This window comes from Crocodylus siamensis, chromosome 8 (assembly GCF_052110815.1).
Source record: "Crocodylus siamensis isolate JL-2025a chromosome 8, ASM5211081v1, whole genome shotgun sequence".
In the NCBI taxonomy this organism is placed as follows: Eukaryota; Metazoa; Chordata; order Crocodylia; family Crocodylidae; genus Crocodylus; species Crocodylus siamensis.
In genome coordinates this window covers 47021037-47043313 of record NC_143402.1, presented here as the reverse complement: position 1 = coordinate 47043313, position 22277 = coordinate 47021037, and the positions used below count along the sequence as shown (strand labels likewise).

At 48.5% G+C, this 22277-nt stretch overlaps 1 protein-coding gene across 1 annotated transcript; it reads left to right on the top strand.

Moving 5' to 3' along the window:
• The first annotated feature begins 2274 nt into the window (after positions 1–2274).
• Positions 2275–19679, top strand: LOC149858421 (tumor necrosis factor ligand superfamily member 10-like). The gene is made up of 5 exons (XM_090060044.1): positions 2275–2637; positions 13289–13435; positions 14201–14237; positions 15073–15180; positions 16062–19679. Exons 1-5 carry the CDS (start codon positions 2410–2412, stop codon positions 16502–16504), a joined length of 963 nt encoding a protein of 320 aa, XP_089916170.1. The 5' UTR covers positions 2275–2409; the 3' UTR covers positions 16505–19679.
• The last annotated feature ends 2598 nt before the right edge of the window (positions 19680–22277 follow it).

The window sequence follows — 22277 nt, the reverse complement described above, 5'->3', positions numbered from 1 at the left end:
CATCCCAAACATAAACTTTTTTGTTTTGAGGCAAATGAAATATGTTGTTCACCAGCAATTACGTTCTTTTGGTTGCTTTCTCCTTTAATTGTACCTGCAGCATTTTTTCTCATGATTGTTCTGTGCAACAGCCAAACAAACCAAAAGCATTTATTATTCACCCCACCTGATTCCTACCCCTATCTCTGGCTGCCACCCCACACAGGTGCTATGTTTGCCTTTCATTTCCACTTGCATAGCCTCTTCACTAGTTTCAGGGAAGGCAGAGCAAGCACCTACTCAGTGTCATCTCTGACACATGTAGATCAGTGACTGTCTCCAAGTCTTATCTATCTGAATCAGAGTATTCTGGCTCAGATCCTCAAACATGTTTAAGCACATAGAGATCTCAACATAATAATTAGGGATCCTGGTTTCCTCTGATTTAAAAAAAACCCCGATTTTTGGTTAAAAAAAGTAACCCCAAATCCACATTTTTCCATGATTTAAAGGAAACACCACTAATATATAGATATATATCTATATATATAATATATATATAATATATAGATCTATATAAACTCTCTATATAATATATTTATAATATATTAGTGGTGTTTCCTTTAAATCGTGGAAAAATGTGGATTTGGGGTTACTTTTTTTAACCAAAAATCGGGGATTTTTTTAAATCAGAGGAAACCAGGATCCCTGATGATAATCTGTATGTTAGTATCTATCTCCATCCAACTTTCACTTTAATTCTTCCACCCATCACCTACAGTTCTTCCTGGAGATAGTGTTTCACAAATTAAAGAGAGTTCTTTGATTTTTTTTTACTTACTAATTCAAATGTTGTCTCCTTTTTAAACCTTTGTGTTCTGATACTTGTATGAATTGAATATTTTGGTACTTTTTAAACCTTTTTATATTTAAGGTAATATTTATTTTCCACGCTTAGCAACATTTATGATTATTTACATGCATCTGATTTTCCTACCCCTCGATATCATGAAGTGCTTATAAGTTGTTCCGTTTTATGTAGTCCCAGCAAAAGTTGCATTTATTTCAGTAGGGATCTTGATGCTGCAGCTGGGGGCCCCAGCAGAGCAAAGCCTTTGTTCCTACAAACACCTTCTGGGTCATTTTAGTCACATTCCTTCAGCGTTACTTAGAACTAGTGCATTATTTCCTTCTGTGAGTTGCAGCCAGACTGGGTGGTAATATATACACAGGACAGGAGGAATGGTTTCCTCTGCTTTAAATGCAAGCACCTCTAGAGTACAACATAGCAGCTGGGTAACAGCAACACACAACAGCATACACATTTAGGCTGAGAAGGAAGGAAGCGTCCCCATGTCCCAATGAAGCTGGGGAGGGGATCACTGAACTCTGCAGCCAATGCCCCCCCTTAAAGAAGTAGTTCTCGATCTCGTTAGACTCAAGGCACAGCTGGACAGACCTGAGGGCCCCCTTGGAAAATGCCAGCTCTCCCTTTTCACTCCTTTTAGCTACAGAAAAACAATGGAGCACTTTTTCTAGGCAAGAAACTCAGAACATGCACACCTTGGGGTTTCTGTTTGAAGTTTCTAGGTAATTCTTGTGAATCATATTTGTAACCCTAACATTGCGCAGCGGCACCCTGAGGAACCCCTCAAAAGGATCTCTGAATGGTGCTTGTGAACCTAATAGTGCCAACATGGAGTGGCGCGCTGTGGCATCTCTTGAAAAGATCTCAAGGCAGCCCAGGGTGCTGCAGCCCCCCGCCCATTGACAGTCACTGCCTTTCTCTAGCTGTGGGTTGCGACCCAAAAGTGGGTTGCAAGAATATATTAAAAGGTCGTGAACAAACTTTAAAGGAGAAAAGCACGGGAAACTGTGGGTTTTCCGTGGCAGGCTGGCAGAGCCCCAGCCTACAGGGCTGCTTGGTGGTACTCGGGCCCGCCATGCCCCACACACTGCCGGGCTGGGGGCAGCCGGCCGGAGTGAGGGCACTGGGTTGAGACTGGCAGCCAATATTTACAGCTGGGTCCTGGTACAGAAAAGGTGGAGAACCACCGCCTCAGGGAAGCAAACATCTCTGTCTCTCCCAAGTGGCAAAGGGCCTTGGTTTGTGTGAGGAAGAACAAGCCCCGCAGGAACAGGGGCTGCCCCACGTGCTGTCTCTGGAGTGCCGTTTGCTTGAGCAGTGACCTGAACTTTGCTCGGGCTGAACCAGCGACCTCTGCCCGAATCAGACGCCGCTCGCGAGGCGGCTGCTGGAGCTGGGAGCGGGAGCGGGAGCCGGGGCCTCCCCTCCGCCCCGCCCCCGCCCCGCCCCCACGCACTCGCGCCCGCCGAAGGTCGCTCCTTCCCGGCGGGGAGCGGGTCTGTGCAGGGCGGGGGGCGGCGGGGAGCGAGCGGCGCGGCGGGCCGGGCCGGGCCGACCATGCCATGGAGCCGCCCGCGCAGAACAACCAGTTCTTCCGCTCCGACAGCAGCGACTCGTCCGCCTGCATGATGGGCCCCGCGGGCGGGCGCGGCGAGCCGGGCGCCGGCAAGGGGCGGCGGAGGCAGCCGTGCAGCCCGCTCTGGATCGCCATGGCCGTGATGTCCATCGTGGCGCTGCAGATCGCCTCCACCACCGGCCTCTTCGTCTACTTCACCATGTCCATTTCCAAGGTGGGTGTGCGTGTGCGCGTGTGACCGGGGGGGGGGGGTTTGCGTGCGTGCATGTGAGAGAGAGAGATCCGTGTGGGTGTGAGACAGGTGTGTGTGTGACGGGTGTAGGTGTGTAAGAGAGACACACACATAGATCTGTGTGGGTGTGTATGGCATCTACGTGTGTGTGAAACGTGTGTATGAGACGTATGTGTGTGCACATAACATTAGTGTGGGAGTGTGTGACGGGGCGAGACAGATCTCTGTGTGACGTGTGTGTGTGCGTGTGAGAGATCTGTGTGCGTGTGAGACAGGTGTGTGTGTTTCTCTGTGTGTATATGACATCTGGGGGGGTGATGGGTGTGTGTGTGTAAGAGACACACACACAGATCGGTGTGGATGTGACAGGGCATGTGTGTGTGTGACATCTATCTGTGTGTGCGACAGGTGTGCATGAGACATGCATGTATGAGTGCGTGTGTGTAAGAGAGCTGTGTGGGTGTGAGACAGGTGTGTGTGGTGTGTTTGTGTGTGTATGTGACATCAGTGTGGGGGGTGTGATGGTGTGTACGAGAGATGCACATAGATCTGTATGGATGTGATGAGGGGGTGTGACATCTGTGTGTGTTTGTGAGACAGGTGTGTATGAGAGAGAGAGCGAGTGGGGTGCGAGCAGCCGCACTGTCGGTCCCGGATGTGAGTGGCGCCGCTTGCAGGGGCGATGCAGACAGCCATGGGCCAGGGCAGGGGCAGAGGGCGGGGGGGGTAGGCGGGCCCAGGTCGTGCACCCCACAGATCATGCCCCAGCAGGGCACCTGGCTCTGCATCCCGGACAAGGCAGGCGAGACCTGACGGCTGCAGCAGGTCACAGGTGGCTCTCAGAAGCGGCCTCCCGGGCAAGCAGGTGGGGGCGGCCCACCTGCCTGCCCGCCTCGCCAGGGCCCGCGCCCCTGTGCAGGTGCCCGACACTGCTGGACTTTCCCTGTAGAGGAAAGTGAAAGAGGGTGCCTGGGCCTCATCTCCTTTACAGGGAAGGGAAGGGAAGGGTCCAGGGAGCCTGCAGGCGGGAGCCAGCCCTGGCTCTGGGTTTCCCTAGAGCAGTTCAAAACAGCCTAGATGGCTCTGGCATGCACAGAGGTGCTACAGTGTCCCCTTGGCAGCTTGGCACAGGAAAGCCTCCATCCTATCTCCCTGCTGGAGCCAGGGTGTTTTACAACCCCTCCCCCCACAAGTGAAAGGGGCTGTGGGGGGTGGGGGCCAGTATTGCCCTACAGTCAGAGGAATCTCTCTGAAAGACTCTGTAAGACCCAGCTCTGTGTACAAAGTGCCTCGCATGATGAGAGAGGAATGACCCTATTTCCTCTGCCTGGGAATTGAGATGGGCAGATCTATTGAGCAGCAGCCAGAAAGAGCAGGGGGACTGGGGGATGCAGCTCTTCCCGGACAAGACTAAGTTTGGGATTTGGTGCCTAGATGCTGTAGTGAGGCAAGGCCAGCAGCAAGACTAGACAATGCTTCTCAGGCTCAGGGGACTCCTAAGTAAATTAGAAGCATTTGACATCCTCCATCACTTCTGTGAACTGAGTGGCACCGAGCTTCAAATAACAATTAATATATAATAGTGTTTACAAAGGGCCTGGGTAGTGGGAGCAGGGACTAAGCCTGAGACTGGACTTACCTCTTTATATCTCCCTTACCTCCTCACATCTCCAATCTCAAGGGACCCGAGTTGAGACTCACTGGACTGGAAAAATGGGCCAGAAGTGACCAGTGAAGTGCATTGTACATGTTGGCTGGAACATCACCTCTTGGGTGGAGCTACTCTTGGAACTAGTGGCTGGGTCTGGTATGGCAAGACTCAGGTTACCAACTAGGGTCATGTGTAGATGAAAGAAGGGGAATTTGTGCATGACACTGTAAAGCAGGTTAAATGCTTTTGCACCGCTTTAATGGTGTTGGTGTTTGCACACATCGGTGGTGTGTTGCACAGTAATTCCAGCTACTGTAGCAAATGCGGTGGCATAAATGACTTGGGGCACAGCAAACTAAAAGTCCTCCAAGGAGTTTTAGTTTGCTGCCCTACAGCTGTGGAGCAAAGCACCAGGCTCCGTGCAGCTCAGGGGCTCTGCAGGAAGCCTGTGTAGGCAGCCTGGCAGCAGCCTGGGAAGGCAGGCTCTGCCCAAGAAAAAAAAAAAAAGTGATCTTTTTTTCTTTTTTTTTCCACTTGGAGTCTGCCTGCCCGAGCTACGCAGGGGCCTGGCGCTTCCCTCCACAGCTGTGGTGCCCCCCCGGACTGCCTGAGCTGGGTGCCTGCGAGAGGGTGCTGCCTGGCGGGGCCTGCTGCAGAGGGAAGCACCAGCCCCCACCCACAGCCCAGGGACAGGTCCACCTGCCAGCAGCTTGCTCTCTTCTCCCTGCCACCAGAGAGTGAGATAAGTTCAGGTATGTGCATGACACGGGGGTTTAAAGGGCCCTAAATTGAAGCGGTGTTTTTAAAACCCCACTGCTTCAATTTAGGGCCCCCGTTTCGTGTACGCAGGCCCTAGGACCTTAACCTAAAGCCCACAGAAGTCACTGGAAGGATTCCTGTTGACTTGGATGGGCTTTATCTCAGACAGTGGGGTGATCTGCTGGCTAGGAGATCAGGGTATTAGGCTACTTGATTCAAAGGTATGATAAAACCTCTGCTTAATAAAGAGAAATTGGTTACTGTTTAAGAACTACAGCCTGAATTCCTTTTAATTGTAAGGTTCCCACTGACTTCAGTGGGAGTTTGAGTGTAATGGTGTCCGTATCTTTATCTTTTTCTTTATGCACTTTCGCATTTTTGTCAATTTGGGAGCTCTTGGCCATCAGAGACTTTACCAGGGATCACTACTTGGAAGTGGCTTTTTCAGTGTATAAACAGTTTGTTATCTGACAATATATCTGTCTTGGGACTTCCAAAGTACCCCTTCTACCAAAATGGAGGTAACATTTTATAAACTCATCAGTCATAATAAATAAGCCATGAAGCCACAATCCTTTCTTCTTAGAACAGTTAGATAAAGCATTTCACAACCTGATGAAGACCTCTTGGAGGCAGGAAAGCTGAAAAATGCCCTGATACTTGTTTCTGCCATACATCTAAACTAGTAATTCTACCCTGGGGTGCCATAAGATAGATCCTTTTAAGGGTGTCTGCTGCTCAATATGGGCCTTTGTACATGCCACAAAATCGGCCTTTAAAGTGCCTTCAACACCCTTTTCCACTGCTTTAATGGTGCTGCTTGCATGCTCAGTGGTGTATTTCACTTTAAATGAATTTGGTATGTAGCAAGAGAAAACATCTCTGAGGTGTTTTAGTTTGTTATCTAACAAAGTGCAATGGTGCACAGGGCGCTGGAAGCTGACGTGCTTGGGGCTTGGTGGGCCCTATGCAGCTCAGGGGTGTGGGACCCAGTGACAGCTCATGCAGGTAGGCTCCACTGAAGGAAAAAAAAAAGCGGCAAGCCTGATCTCTTTTTTTTCCTCCCCAGAGCCTGCCTGCCTGAGCTGTGCGGGTCCCTCTGCAGCTGTGTGCCGGCGGGGGGGCAGCACCCCTAGGACTGTCCAGGTCAGGTGCCACTGGGCAGGTGCTGCCTGGGGGACTCCATGCAGCTCAGGGACTGCTCAGCCCACTGGCAGGTTGCCTCCCTCCCCACCACCCAAGAGGCAGATAAGGATTGGGCAGATAAGGATCCTCAAACAAACATCTACGTATTGAAACATAACAATCTGGGTGTTTAGTGTCTGTCCACACCTAACTTCTCTTTCACTTTCATTTTTCCACTTACATGAAGCTCTTCCTGGAGATTGTTTCTCAAAATAGAGCGCTCCTTGATGTTTTATTTACTAATTTATGTATATTTACCTTTTTGACTTATGTCGGCTTATCTCCAGACACCTCTGGGAAATTTCCAGCTCTTACCTTTCCCTCATTTATTTGACTATAGAAAAATAATAGAGCCATTTTGTTGCAAAGAATTCAGAAAGCTCACAGCAGGTTGCAATGGTTTTGATGCACTGGATTCCTATTTGAAATCTCTGCTTTCATTCTGTGAATCACATGCAGGTGTTACAGGCTGGTTGTACATGGTGGGGGGGCAGCGTTAATTCAGTTTAATTCTCCCTAAATTGAAGTGGTGTTTTTAAAAACTCACCATTTCAATTTAGGGAGAACTAAACAGAATTAAACCGCCATGACAAACCCCCATTAACAAAGTATTAACAAAGGGGCAAGGATTTTCATAGCTGTTATCTTTTATTGGAGGCAGTTGGTCCAATAAAAGATAATCACCTCTATGACTTTCCTCATACCTGAAGAAGAATGCCCTGCATTTGAAAGCTTGCTTAAGTCTATCCCAACCATGCAGTTAGTCCAATAAAAGATATCCTCCACAAAAATTATTGACTCTCGTATATTCCCTTGACCGTCACAGCTACAACACTGCTCCAACAGTACCTTGATAACAACAGTCATTTTAACAGGATTATTATTAGAGTAGTCAAGGAACCTGACCCCACTGTGCTAACATCGTACAGTCCCCAAATTGGAACATCCCTGCCTGAAAATGCTGACAGTCTAAGGACAAGCTGGAGGCAACAGGAGGTTGTATCCAAAGAATGAGACTGCTCTGGGTGCAGAGAGGATCTGGAATCCCTTTGGACAGGTTCTGAATACAGTCTGTTTCATTTCCTATAAACTAATGCTGTTCCTGGTTCTAGAAAGTGTCCCGTTTCCATTTCCTAGGGTTAAACAAAACACAGTGGAGAGGCAGGACTGGAGGTGGGATTGGTGCCATGTGGCAAGGATGTGTTTACAGGAAAGTGCTGGACGTAGGAGAAGCTATATTAAAATTTCCTCAACTGGCTTGGAGGCTATTTTATTAGCATATAATAACCGGATCCTTTATCAAAATTTACAGCCTTTCCCAGGGTCCTAGTCTGAGCCAGCTGCTCAGATCTGTCTCTGATCTAAAGGAAGATTCCTGGTGGGGTGGGGTCTGATGGCCGGAGAGTTGTGGGGATCCTGGAGTGCTGAAAATGGTGTTCATAGGAGCCTGCTGGAGGTGGTGGTATGTGGGCAGACTGTGTGCAGTGGAGTAGGCAGTAATTCAGGAGAAGATGATGATGATGAGATTTTGGTGCTGTTGAGATGACTTGGTGGAGACCAGGGGATGTCAGTTATTTGTTGTTAGCAGTGTTTGAGGGGAGACCCCCTGTATGAAATCAGGCAGGTCCAAAACCAAGTGCTACACCTGACTTAGCCAATTTTTATAATCATATTTTTCAGTTTAATTATTCTTTCCTCCCCCCTGTGACAGAGGCAATGGCTTGCAGCCTCCATAAACACATCTGCGCTTCCTTTAAATGAGCTCATCTACTGAAGCCATGGCTTTAGGGCCCCTATGCCTCCAAATAAAATAACCATGGAGCTGGGGGTGGAGAGTCTTGTTCAGCTTCTGCTGATGCATTGAAGTCCCAGCTGCCATAGCTCCGCTTGCTAGTGATGCCCAAATTAGCTAGGATAAATGGAAAATGGGTTTGGCTATGCAGGCTGGAGTCACACTTGCAGCATAGACACTGTTTCACACACTGAACCTGCAAAGGACTTATGCAAATATACCTTTTGCATGTGAACACTCGCACCTGGAGGGGCATTGTGCAGACTGGATAGTAGACGTATTACAGCTAGCTTCAAACTAGCTAGCACAGGTACTGCCAGGAGAGTAATCACAACTGCATGGCTGCAAAACCCAGCCAAGAAGCTGGGTAAATTCTTAGCCACTGAGCCTTTGAGCTACTGCAGCTACACTGGGGACAGTATCTGAGTTAGCTAGCTTAAAGCAATAAATATATTTTTGTGAAGTGTAAGGAAGATGTTCCCAAGGCTGAGCTACTGCTGAAATAATGTCAGTTATGCATACAAAATGATCGAGTCTCTGAAAGCCTGACTGGATGTAGCAAAACAATAAAACAGACAAAACTGTATGGCGCATAAAGTAAACAGAGAGACAGAGAGAAACTTTTCTTCTCACCAGCGCTTTCATTACAGCCCTGGGGGGAGAGTACATTTATGTATTATATTCCGAGGAGGGCAGTGTTGAAGCCAATGGTGCCCCTTCAAACTATCCAAGGGCTGAATTATTTTAAGCACCCTCTCAGACTCTTCACCATTCCTTTCTACATACCTTTTTCCAGGGACATTTTGGCAGGGGATCTCAGCCTGCTGTCAGGCTAGTTACCTGTCATTGTTTTGCAGACACTCCCTTCACCCCACTCCAGCCTCACAATTGAGCACTGCCATTTTTATTATTATTTGTTTTACAGTAGTATCTAACAGCCGCAGTCAGGGTTCACAGTCTGATTGTGCTGGATGCTGTACAAAATCAAAACAAAACCACAGTCCTGGCCTTACTCCAGCTCCATGTCTGCTGAAAACGTACCAGGAGTGAGACAGACAGAAGTCTCATTGGATCTACTTGTTCATGAGATCAGGAAGACTGATATAGTGGGACTGTGCTCTAGGACCAGAACTGAAGAAGGCTGTCAGGACTCCTGGGATCTGCTCTTGGATCTGTGCGGGAATGTGCTCTGGAGTTACAGCAAACATGACAGAGACAGTGGTTGGTAATGTTTTTCTGGCAGTGGGCTGGAATGACCCAGCTTGGGTCCAAGGCAGGACAGTGCTATGACCTGGCCATCACTGCCAGTTCTCCCCCTGCCCCAACCACAGTGCAGCATGGGCAAAGCTGCTAGCCGTCCAGCCACAATGTAGCATGGCATGGCTGAAACCCCCCTGCTCTGCAGAACATATCCAATGTCTGCGTGGGCTGTATGCAGATGCCAGGCTGTCGGTTGATGAGCTTCAGTCTTGGTGATTCTGTCCTGCCTCCAAGAAGGGCAAGGAAGGTACTGACATTGGCCAGTCTCAGCCAGGTGGTGCAGAAGGGGGAAGGATGAACAAACAAGACATCTCACATACAGCCCAGCCCGTAGCTGGTGAGGCTGATCAGCAGGCTTCCCAGCAAAGACTGTATGGTTACCATAATCTCCTGTTCACTCTGAGCACATGGGCAAGGGGTCAACAACACATTAAGTCAAAGGCACCACAACACCAATCCCCTTCCACTTACAGGATTTCAGTGACACAAAGTATTCAGCTTGGGGAAAAGCCATTGCAGATTGGACACTGAGCTGCAGTAATCAGCACCCTAGGGCTGCCAGAAAGAGGAGGCTGCGTATTGCAACAATCCACATACTGGGGTCCTGCGTGCAGTAAGTTGGTATGGGGCTAGTCTCAATCCATCCCTTCCTTCGGGCCCCTTGGTGGCTGGCTGGCTGAGCAGAGAGGCCAGGGAACAATCATCTGGGGTTCAGCCTCCCTCTTCTCCCCACTTAGTGGAAGGTTTCAGCAGGGTTGAGGCACATTAGCAGGGGGCTAGGAAAGGGAAACATGCAATTCAGCTCCCCAGGCCACCCCTCCACAGGGCTGGGACCCAGACATCCCTCCCCTGCCACAGTCTAGTAAGGATTTCTAAGGGTCTGTCTGGGCCTGTGAGTCATGCCATGCACTGAGGAGACAATAATTTGACTGTAGATATAAACAGCTGGAGGGCAGTTCAGGCATGTGTGCTTGCCACAGATGGAATCCATTTCACAATACCTGACCTAATTTTCTGGTGCTGATTAAAGCAATGGGAGAGCTGCCCAGTTCATTCAGTGCAGTGAGTTGGGGCCCTCCAGTCTCAGCACAGCTCCAGGCTCTGCTCAGTGCAGCTCAGCTTTCATGTTCCATAAGGCTCAGCTTTCCTCCTCTACTTACCTGGCAAGGAAGGCCTGATCTTTGCCTTCCAAAGCCTTGAGCAGCCTCTTCAACAGAGATCAGCAGCCAGTATCTCCTGCTTCCTAAAGACAGTGTGCCACAGAGGGGAAATTCTGCCTCATTGGGAGCCCCCATATCATGTTTCAGAGACTTTTGCTAATAAAGTGATTCAGAGCTGGGGTGGGACATGTTCTGGGTTAGGGCTTTGGGGCATTGTGCACTGACCTGCAATAACCAGCACCATAGGGCTGCCAGAAAGAGGGAGGCCTTTTGCCTCTAGGTCACTGGTCGTGCTCAGCCCATCTCAGGAGTGGCAACAGATTTGTCCCCTGTCTTGGTGCAGGAAATAATCTGGGAGTCTCATGAGGTATCCCTGTCTCTGGTGACACTTGATGGCAACCTCAGTAGAGGTGCCAAGAACTGAATGGGCTCTAGAGCCTGCACTCCTTTGGTGCCAGTCAGTACTATGGCATGGAGAGCAGAACAGTACATGGAAAGCTTGGATTCCCCGGTGCCAGGTTTGTTGGAGGAGAGGAAGTGAGAGAGACTCCAGGGGGCTTAAGGCTTCTCTGCTTATTAAGTAAAAGATCTTTCCCTTATAACTCTGCCTACCTATTGTGTTGTTTGGTACTAATGGCCTGTGGGCTGCATTCCTGGGGTAAACAGGTGGGGGTATTTTTGTTGGCAGAATGATCAAGCAGGCCTATATTACATACATGCAATCTGTGGGGAAGAACCTCAAAGCAGTAGGGGTCCCACAGTCTAGGCCAGTGCTTTTCAACCTGTTTTTATTTTCAGACTCCTACATATTAGATAGTGTCTTTTTCCACCTTGATTTACTACCACTGTTGAATCTCCCTTACTCATCTTTGGCTCTTTTCCACCCCCTCCCTTAACTGCTTTACCTTTTGTTTTCCTAATTTATACCCATTTACGTTCTCATTGACATCCTGTCACACTTTTAGCTTCTCTCATTCCTTGGAGTCTCAACACAGCAGAGACTCCCTTATGCCTGAAGAAGGGTGACGGCACCCAAAAGCTTGCTAAAAACTTTTTTCCAACTACTCAGTTGATCTAATAAAAGATACATCTTCTCAAAGAGCCTTGCCTGCCTAAAAAATTAGAATGGAGGTATGGATGCCTTTGGAAATTTTGAATGGAGGTACAGATGCCTTTGAACTGGATATTCACTTTTAATTGATCATAGTAATCTTTTGTGGACTCTTTAGACAGTCTGCAAAACCCCAGGGGTCCACAGACCACAGGCTGAAAATTCCTGATCTAGGCTGAACAAGTGGGAGGAGCTGTTCAGATGGAAATGGCTCAGGTCATCCCTTGTAGATTGCTGTAGATATTTGTACAAGGGTAGACAGAAGTAGTCCAGGGTTGTGAAGGAGAATGGGCCTATAAGGAGTTTCTGCTTTCTATTGGGTAGGGCTCAGCCTTTGCGAAGCATGGGAGAGCGGTCCTGTGTATATGAAACAGTGCTCAAAGCAGCAGACCCCGAGGGTACTTCATGGCCCAACTTTATGAAAAGTCAGTTGTGCTCAAGATGCTCAGCGGCAGACTGGCAGGAATTATAAGTGACAAAATCTGGTCACAGGAATGCTTCAGCAAGGAGCCACATCCCTGCTTGTCTCCCAAGTTCAAAACCAGCACCAAGCAGAAGCAATAAATTATTCTAAAGGCAGAAAGAAAAGTGTGGGAAAAGCAGTTAGTTCCAGGGACTGACTGGGCCTGTTCACCAGCAAAGCCTGCAGGGCAGGGATGCAACACTTGGATGGGATAGTCTGCAAACAGCTTACTTTTTGCAAAAAGCCTTCTGCTGCTCTGGGGGAAAGGGCTGGAGAATCATTAATCCAGCATCTCAGCCACAGGTGAATTCACATGCCAGCAGAAACAAGGCTGCCAGCACACAGAGCTGAGTAGTGCAGTGCAGTACGATTACTCGCGCATGTTTATTAGAGAAGCGCTTTTCCAGCCCTGGGGAACAGCAGAGCTTCATTTCACTGATCTGCAGGCCAGATGAGCTCCAACTACTGGCATTTTTTGCAACCAGGACAGGGACACAGATCTAAGTCAGCAATCCTGGCGGTTCCAAAATCATGAGTTGGGTTTCCCAAGATCATGTAAGTGGACAAAAATCATGAGACAAAAAAAGTTAGCCTCTGTCATTGCCTTATACCTTTGGAGCCTCTCTGTTACTCTCACATCTTTCAATATTTTCCTCGCGGTCATGAAAGCTAGAGTATAATTTTCAGATGACTCCAGGAGCTGGAGCTTTAATGAAAACACCAAATATCATGCAACTAGCAACACCATTGTAAGATTTATCAACAACTACTAAGTCTGCTACTGACAACATGCCTATTAATGTAGGATGGCATTCAGATAGCAACACTGGAAAGAGCTTTCTTTGCTCCCAGTGCTTTGCAGAGCAAGTGAGAACCATTCTTTCCATGATGTGGGGTCAGGGGAGGCATGAGGCACAGAGAGGATCAGCAACTCAGCTAATATCATGCATCAAGTCAGCAGTAGAGCTCAGGGCTTGAATCCAGGGTTTATGACCTATCCCTTGGTTCATGCTGATTAGTACCAAGACATTAGCTCAGGGAAAGAACTAGACAATCTCTTGAGGCTCCTTTTAGCCCTGTGTTTGTAGGATTTTCTCTCCTCTCAGGATCTCAACCTCTGGGTTCAAAGAAGCTCGCACAGGCTGCATCTTAGCCCTGTGGTCTCTTGGATCACATGAACGTAAAGCTCCCTTATGTAAAGGACAGAGCTGGAGAAGGGAGAACTGATTCAGTCAATCTTTTTATTTCCCAGCTAAAAGCCCAGACACAGGGTAGCTCTGAGGAGCTGAGATGTTTGCAGCTTATCAACAGACTGCAGGAGATATCTGACTTGGAGGAGCTGATTGGTAACCAGTCCTGCCTCAAGCTTGCCAGCAGCATCCAGTCCTATGTGACCATGGTGAGTCCATGAGGGATCCAGGGGATCAGCACGGGAGCGCTCTGACCCCAGAGCAGCACAAAAGGTGACGTAATAAAGGGTGACATCCTAGCAACAGGTTTTGGACAGGCCAGTCTCCACATGCTACCAATTCTAATCTGTTCCCTGATTAAGAGGGACTCAAAATTGTTCCCACCTGGTAAGTTCGTGCATCTCCAGGTGCCTGGCCAAAGCCGCCATCCTGACTGGAACCACCTTGTTGCCTGCGTAAGCAGCAAGGATAAGGAATGACAGGGTCACTGCTCAGTAGCTTCTGCTCCTTCTCTCACACCTACCACTGACTAGCTGGGAAAGCTCACTTCTGCCAGTCACAAGTAGTGTCGGCAACAGATGCAGCTGAACCTGCATTGAATGGGCTTTAACAGGCCAAGCACCAAAGGAAACTTTGCCCTGAACAGGACTTAGTCCTGGTTTCTGAAGCCAACATAGCATGTTGCTGTCTACACTGGCTGTTAAACCCTGTTGTTTGCTATTTCAACTGCACTTATTGTCAGCAGTGGCAGGAACAGAGCTTCTGTGCCTCAATTTCACCATCTAGTCCTTCTCTGAGAGACAGGGGGAGGGATTGTTAAGCCTGACTTACTAGTATCCAAGCTGATCAGTGGTAGGGGAAAACAGTGGCAGTGACAGGAGATGCTTGTAGGCTGATGGCATAATAGGTAGTGATAAGAGGGCATGGGGAAGATCTTTGTTTCCTCTAATTCACAGGACCTTTTTCCCTTCCAGGTGACAGAGAATGTTATGCGCAGAAGCGCGCTTAAGGGTGAGTTTCTGGCCCATGAAGGCAGCATCCTCTCTCAGAGGAGACTGAAATGGCCTTATCTGTTTAGAAGTGCAAAGCAAACTGGGCTGCTCTGGGTCCCTGTTTAGTTTGTGGTGAAGGGCCACGTTGGCCAAAGCAGCCTATGACCATGCAGGCTGTTTTGCATGGCCATCAAATACATGCATGCAAAGCTCTGATTTGCATATGCACAGTGACTGGTGATGCTCAACTAGTCTGCTTCCACTTAGTTTCCCTTCCTGGTTGTGTTGTGTTGTGCTGTGCTGACAGAGATACAGGACCTGTCTTCCAGCCACTCACTCCAGGGCAGCACCTGTTCCATTTACACTGGAACCAGGCCAGCATAAGGTGGTGCAAGAGAAAGGGGAATGGAAGCTGCTGTGTTTGGGCAGCAGAGAAAGATTTCAAGCCAAAACCACTTTGGCATTGATAAAAATATTCCTTCCCCAGAAAATCAGACTGGGAGTTTCAAAAAGGCTGAAGTTGTTGATGCCCCAGTACTGTGGTGTTCCAGTGAAAGTTCGGTGCCTGACTCCTTCCAGCTTCCGTATACACGTCAGCTTTAAACCTGATACCCCACACCTGCTCAGTCACTCTAGCACAGGGGAAGGAGCTGCAGATTTTTCTTTAGGGTTAGGAAAATATGCAGGAGAAATACCAGCCTTCTCACCAGTCCCTTTTCACCTCCCCATAAATACTTAACGAGAGCTACAAGACTCACTGTGCTGGCTTCCCAGCACTGAAATGGTGCCATGGCTCAGTTCACCTGAGCTTCCTAAGCTGTAGAGAACTATTTGTTCCTTTCCTTTCACTGTAGAAGCCAGGAGGAGCTATTTCAATACCTCGGATGGACAGCTGGCTACAAAAGCACCTACCAAGTCCTCTGCCCATCTCACACTCGGGCACCAGAACCCTCCCCAAGGTGGTAAGTCTGGATTCCCAGTTGGGGCCAGAACCCAGCCATAGTAGCTGGGTGGGGACAGAGATAGAGAACTATTAGCCAATTGGGAGGGATGAAGAAGTGGACTTCAGCTTGGGGGCAGGGCAGAAGAGGGGGAAAGCAGGGGGGTTTTCTTGGCAGCCCCAGACAACGTTGCCAGATTTGAAAAGTGGAAATATACTGGAATCCCAAAATCATTGCATTAAAAAGGAAATTGTCATACATTGCAAATATGTCATTTTTTTTCCATCTTTAATATCTGATCAAAACATTTGCTCTTTATGGCAATGTGACAGTTTCACTCAGCCTCACACCTCAGGAGTTCAGTATCGCAGCTGAATTCCATTTCAGGATTGCTGTCCTCCGCCTCTACACACTTGCTTTTAGAACCAGTCATAAGTGGAACATGCCTGAGTGACTACAGGCATGAGGGACAAGGAATAAAGACAAAGACAATTTTCTGTCAACTGAAGAGAGAACTTTGATCAAATTGAAAGAAAATATTTCTAACAAAAGCACCTTTTGTAGTGCCTCACATTAAACCTGACACATTACACTCACATAGGTTTTGGCCACTTTGCAGCTATCAATCAGACATAGCATAAGAGTCACATTTACTATATAAATACCTAAACTGTCACACACCTGGCAACACCAGCTCCGTGTCACCTGAGGAGCTTCTCATGTGGAACATCCCTTGTTCCCCGTGTTCCTGACATAGAAACAAGCCCAGACTTGACACCTGTTTCAGGACAGTCTCCTTTATGCACTCCATCCCTAAAAAACAGTCTACTAGCTCAGTGTGTTCCCAAAAGTAGGCTGTAGCTTGGTCCCCTCAGTGACTTCTGCCTGTGTTCTCCTCTTAGGAAGCTCAGAGCACTTCAGGGAGCTCCCCCAGTCCTGCCAACACCCCATCACTCAGTGGGAAGACCGAGCCATACATTCCCATCTTCAGAACATCACCTATCAGGACGGAAAGATGCGGGTGAACCAGGCAGGGAAGTACTATGTCTATTCCCAGATCTACTTCCGCTACCCCAGTGAGGATGCCAGCACCCGTGTCTTGGGACACCAGCTGGTGCAGTGCATCAACCGCAAGACCACTTACAGGCAGCCCATCCTGCTGCTCAAGGGTGTAGGCACCAAGTGCTGGGCACCGGAGGCTGAGTATGGCCTGTATGCCCTCTACCAGGGAGGCCTCTTTGAGCTCAAGGCTGGTGATGAGCTTTTCGTCTCCGTCTCATCCCTGACCATCGATTTTGATGACACAGCAGCCAGTTATTTTGGAGCCTTCCAACTTGATCTGTGATGGGTCAGGACCTGCTTTATGACTGCTTCCCATCAGATGTTTCCTTTTCAGACTCTCACTGTTGTCAACCTGCACAACCCAGCTTTGCTGAACATGTTAGAGACTGTGGACGTACCTGAGCTGGGTGACCCTGCATGGCCCAGCAGCCCATGGGTTCTGTGATAGGGATGGTGCAGATGGTGGCCATGGTGACCACTCCTTGTAAGCTGTTCTGACTTAAAAAGATGGTGTCACAGATTTGTCCCTGCTTGCTGTTCTCTCTGGAAGACACAGCTGAATGCTCCTATGGAACAGCCAAGGGTGGGGGGGAGGGGCATCATGCCTGTGCCTATAACACCCCTGACATCCTATCATGAAGTCAGCTACAGGCAGCAGCAACAAACTGGGCACAGATTTCTAGTGAGAGTAGGGCAGGGCTCCTCACCCTGCCCTTGGTATCCGGGGGCCTGGGGTGCTGGTGCAAGGAGACCCCCTCATCTACTGTGAAACTCACCTGGATGAGCCTTGAGGGAGTAGCAGCTGGGGTGAGGGGAGGGCGTCAGCCAGGGAAACTATTCCAATGAGCCAAAGGTTAATAGCAGTGACTGCTTTCTATATTCTAAGGGGGCTGTAACAGGATATTGCAGCATCCAGTGACAACTCCCCTCATGCGCACCAGTCTCTGCTATGAAGGCCACCTCCTTAGACATCCATCTTGCATCTGAGATAGGTAGAACAAAAGCACAAAAAATGGTCAGGGAATCTCCCCAGTGTCTCTCCAGTGCACAGGGAAACAGAAGAGCTGGAGTGGATCCTGTGGACCAGCCAGTTCAATAACTGTTGAACACAGAAGCAAGGGGTATGCAAATGACACTGAAGCCTTGCACATCAGCTCCCTAAGGAGTCAGGATGTCGTATGAGAGACACAGAGGGAGAGACATTTGAGCAGATTTTGGCCTGAAGTAAGCAAGCAACTGAACCAAGGTGCAGCATCCAGATACAAGGCAATGGGTAACACCGGTGGAGGTGTCAAAGCTGCTCTTTTCTTCCCTCCTCACCCAGTATGCAAAAGGCACGCTGCTGCCAGCATGCAACCCTGCCCAGGGAAGGAGCTGAGCTGGAGAACACAGTCTGATTTGTTCTGTTAGGACCTAATAAGTTGCATCTGATCCAGGCCACACCAACTTTGGAGCCCCTGAGAGGGCAAGCCTCTCCCAAATGAACACCTTGATGCCTAGGGAGACAATGCATGGCAGCGCTCTGTGAGGAGACGTACCAAGTCACAGCACATGATGATCCTGTGTAAGACTGTAACTATGACACAACATCCCGTTGAGATCTCTATGTTGAAGAAGGGGCAGTCCACTGTGGAGCTAAATCTACATGCTTCTCCCAGCAAGTGATACACAGCTTTCTGGGCCTGGCATGCCAAATTCCATACATTAAAGCAAACTATGCAATCTCATCTGTTGGATTAAATGGTGCTGGGGGCATCAGGAAATAAGGGAGGGAATCAGAGAGCTGAGTGTGAGAGCACAGTGAAGCATACTTACATTGGCAGGAATGTAGGTCAGGGCTGTCCCTTCTCTGTTCTCCTTGCCTCTCTTCACAGAAAGGTCTGAGACAGGCAGGAGGCATCTAGTGAAACAAACACCCACCCTTGCACTGCTGTAATGAAAGGTGGGATTTTAACCCAGGATAGTTATACAGATACCACTTTGCATATGGACTAAATCAACCTACGTCAGAAATCAGTTAAGGTTCGTTACCGACTTAAGCTGACTTGAGTGCCCGCAATTGGGGATAGTGGCACCAATGGAAGAAAACCATATTTTAAACCAGTCTAGTGAAGTTTAAGCTGTGTAGACAAAATCTGAAGCAACTCTCTGTGCCTCATGGCAGCTATGCACACATCTGATCCAGCATCCACTCCTCCTTCCCAGTAAACATTTGACATCTTGCCTGTCTTGAGATGGTTTAACTCTAACAGATTCTGAGTTGGCACCTCAATCCTCAGCATTTACAGCCCCAGTGACTTGGTATGTGTGGTTATCAATGGACAGGGAAGAAAAAAGCTGGTTTAGATGCGATTAGAAGTGGGGTTTGCTGTTAAATCAACATGACCTATTACAGTGCCATATGGTAGGTTTGGTCAAAAGGTTGGGGCATGTGGGTGTGAGGAGCCTGTGTTGAAGAACATGCAGGAAAAAAAAAGACATGTTTCGCCCCAGCAATATTTAAAAGCCCCCAAAAGTTAATCTGCAGAAATGGTATCTTCACACTGCATGGATCTGCCTCCTGGTGAAACAGTCACCAGGAACACAAAGGTGCATCCCACATGTGCCTGTCTACCCTGGTGCTACAGATACACCCAGGTTGGTGCTCACATGTCTGGGGGTGTATCCTGCAATACTAAGAGTAAAGTGGAGATGCTCAAGGAAGAAGTTTGTAGTGGACTGTAGGAGAGCTCATCTGGCCTGTTAAGCTCCTAGAAGTGGTTTCAGCCCACAACCACATTTAGCGGAGGAGCTGCCCACAGTGTCTGCTCCTCATGTCTGTCCATTCCAACTTTTTTCTTCATACTTCCTTCCTATCAGCTCCATGAAGTCAGCATCGTCAAAAGCCTGCTAGTTGGATTCTGCTGCAGTTCGTTCATCCTCCAACCTAAGCTGTGGCCTTCCCTTCACTGGAATTTTAGCCACTGGTAGAGTTGCAGGTCACACTACAGCAGCCTGGGTTTTTTTGTAATTTACCCCAAGGCTGACTCTGTATTATTCATGCCACAGATGAATAAACCGTGCCTTCTATTAGGGGGTCTTTTCTGCTACAGCTACGTCCTGTCAGACTAAAATCCCAGCCTAGGCTAGGCCTTAGCTTCCACTGTGGACCCAAATTCTGTTTTCAGTCACTCTACAACTGGAAAACTGCTAAGACTGAGACTAGAATTTGAATCTGGGACCAAATCAAGGCTGGTTATATCATTCTATGCTGGCTTAAAGATACTTCTGCATCCCAGGTAGCCGATCTGCCTTTCATTTCTGTAAATAGTTGTGTATTTCCTGTATTATATGAAAGCCACTAAGCCTGTTGATGTGTACAGATATGTCTGAGTGAAGTATCAGTTCCTATGAAGGATGTGAACATGGTGTGTGTTATGTACAATTCACATGCTGGTTAAATAAACTGCATTTCCAGACTTGAGTTTGCATCTCTCTATGGAGAACAAGGTAACTTGGTTGAGATAACAAACACTGCCTGACCTCCAGGCAGACAGACTTGTTGGCTCATGCTGGCCAGACTCTTTGCAACAGGCTGCTACGCTCTCTGCCACTGCTCTGCCTTTCATTAGCGTGATCTGGGGGAAGGTTACACAACATGGGGTCTCTACTGCACATCAGTGCCATTTGCCAGTCCCTTAGGAAAGGTGAGAATCTTGCATGCCAAAACCAAACTATGGCAAATTGCGTAGCCACAGAACCATGTAACAGAAAACAAGAGCCCTCAGGTTCAAAGCTAGCTGACCTCAAAGAAAGAAAGCTAGGCTTCACTGAGGTCAATGGGGATTTTCATTTCAATGGAAGTGGATTTTATCTAGTCTTCCTACTGGCCACTCTCCAAGAAGCAGAAGACTGACCAGAGAGATGGTGCCAACTAAGTCTGAGTATTGTCCTTTTCAGTAGCACTCCTGGCAAAAGCTCCCAAACGCACTACAAACCAGATCCCTCCAACACCTCCGGAAGAGACTCTAGAACCACAGCATGAATGTCCACGCTGAAGAAGTGCTCTCAGGTCTTTACCAAGGCAACAAAGCAAACTCAGTACATATGGGCCATTGCTCACTGTACATCGTACCCTTCAGACCCGAGGAAACTTTGACGTTGGCTCTTCTCCTAGTCTCAACAAAAAAAAGGGAGGTCACTGTGGCATAGAGCACTTGGCCAGAGAAATACCCTCCATGCCTCCCCTCAACCAGCCCCAAGCCACGAGCTTTCTTCTTTAAGCTCATCTGTTGGGCTCCCCCCGCCCATGTTCTACATCTGCTTCCACTTGGTAGCGCAGAGCAAGTCTTGATCACAATAGCTTTATTACGAAAGAAAAGTCCCGTATAGTTAAGACACATGACCACCCCCCTCAGGGGCTGTTTCAGTTTCCAGTGGTGCTGCTTGGAGCAGTTTCGAATGAGCTCGCCCACAGAGACGTGATTCAAGCCTTGCAGGAGCAGACCATCCCAGGGGCAAGGACCCCCCACTTCCCTGAAATCTGGAGATGCTGGAGCAGGCACTGTCTCCCCATCAGCAACATGCTGGGCCCAAATGCTCCTCATGTAGTGTCCTGGTCCCCAAGATAGACTCAGGTGCAAGACTGTGGTATGGGTACTCATGGATGTGGTCATTCTTGTACTTTCATGTGACCCCACACTGTCACCAGGCCAGACCACATCCTCAAGTAGACTTGTCTCCCTTTGAACTGCCCCCTCCCTCACAGCTGGCTAGGTTATGGCTGCTCCCCTGTTTCCTTTTTTTCCTCTTCTACAACAAACACGATAGGAAAGGAACCACAAAGGTGCAGTGGAGTTTTAAATAACTGTTTGCAAATGGTGGAGAATGTGCCAGGCCTAACTCCATACACACTGTGCTACGCAGTTACACTGTGCTGCTTGGGATTTTTTCTAGGGCATCTTCACATAAAACACCAAGTGCCATGAGAGGGCTCACCATATTTTTTAAAGGAATATTACCCAAATCCGACACACTACCAAACCCTATCCAGTCCCTACAAGCCACATATCCTTCCCCTGGGTATAAAGGGGCATTAAAATACACAGATATACAACATACTACAAGTTAAGCCTGGGATAGTTCTCACTGGATAACACCTTAAGAGAAATCATAGCAGCATCTTGAATGGCACCTGTGTTTTCTGGCATGGCTATATTAGCAACACTACCTCTGTTTTCAAGCTGGAGCTAGAACTGGAACACAAATGTTTCATCAAGCTTGGATCATGTCCATTTTCCCCAGGCTTTTTAACCGTTCTCATCACCAAACAGACAGCTGAGCCAGAGTCCAGTGCCCAAAGTTGCCCTTTCCTAGTCAGTTCTGCAAGACCTCTGCAGCCGTCCTCTGCTCCACTGTATTCCTGATTTAGGACTTCTCTCACCCCAATCTCTCAGATTCAAAAATCATGAGATTCCTTCATGGTCTCTTTGGTCTATACCGATTTTTGAGCTTCAGGGTGGGCAAGGGAAAAAAGGAATGCTGCCCACTCTCCCACATTGAGCGAGGTCATTTGGGCCTCGTGGCAGCGGCTTTCATCCCGTGTCTATCAATCCCCTGCCTAGCAACTGATTCTGCTACCCCCACCTCCAATTAATCCAGCCCCCCCCCACGGTTCTGGTCCTCCCCACCTTCATCCCAGAAACCCTCTCCCCTAGGGCAGGCAGCTGCAGTTGGTTGCCCTTTCCCAGACTAGGGAAGCTAGGAAATTGGGGCAAACGCAGCTTCTGGGCTTTCTGCTCCCCAGCCCTGCCTGCTAAAATGATGCCATGAAGAGCTTTAGCTCCCCCCCTACAAAAGCCCTAATTGGCTGCCCTCCCCAGGAAGCAGGCAGCCAATCACATGAAGCTTTACCAAACATTGGAGAGAGGGATATGGCTTCTAGCTTTATCTTCCAACCAAGTCCAGTTGTGGTTGAAACCTTATAACTAATGAAAAAAAGTCCTCATCATCTTTGTCACCAACAGTTGCATGCTTGGCCTCCTACACAACACAAACGACGTAAATTTTTCTATTCC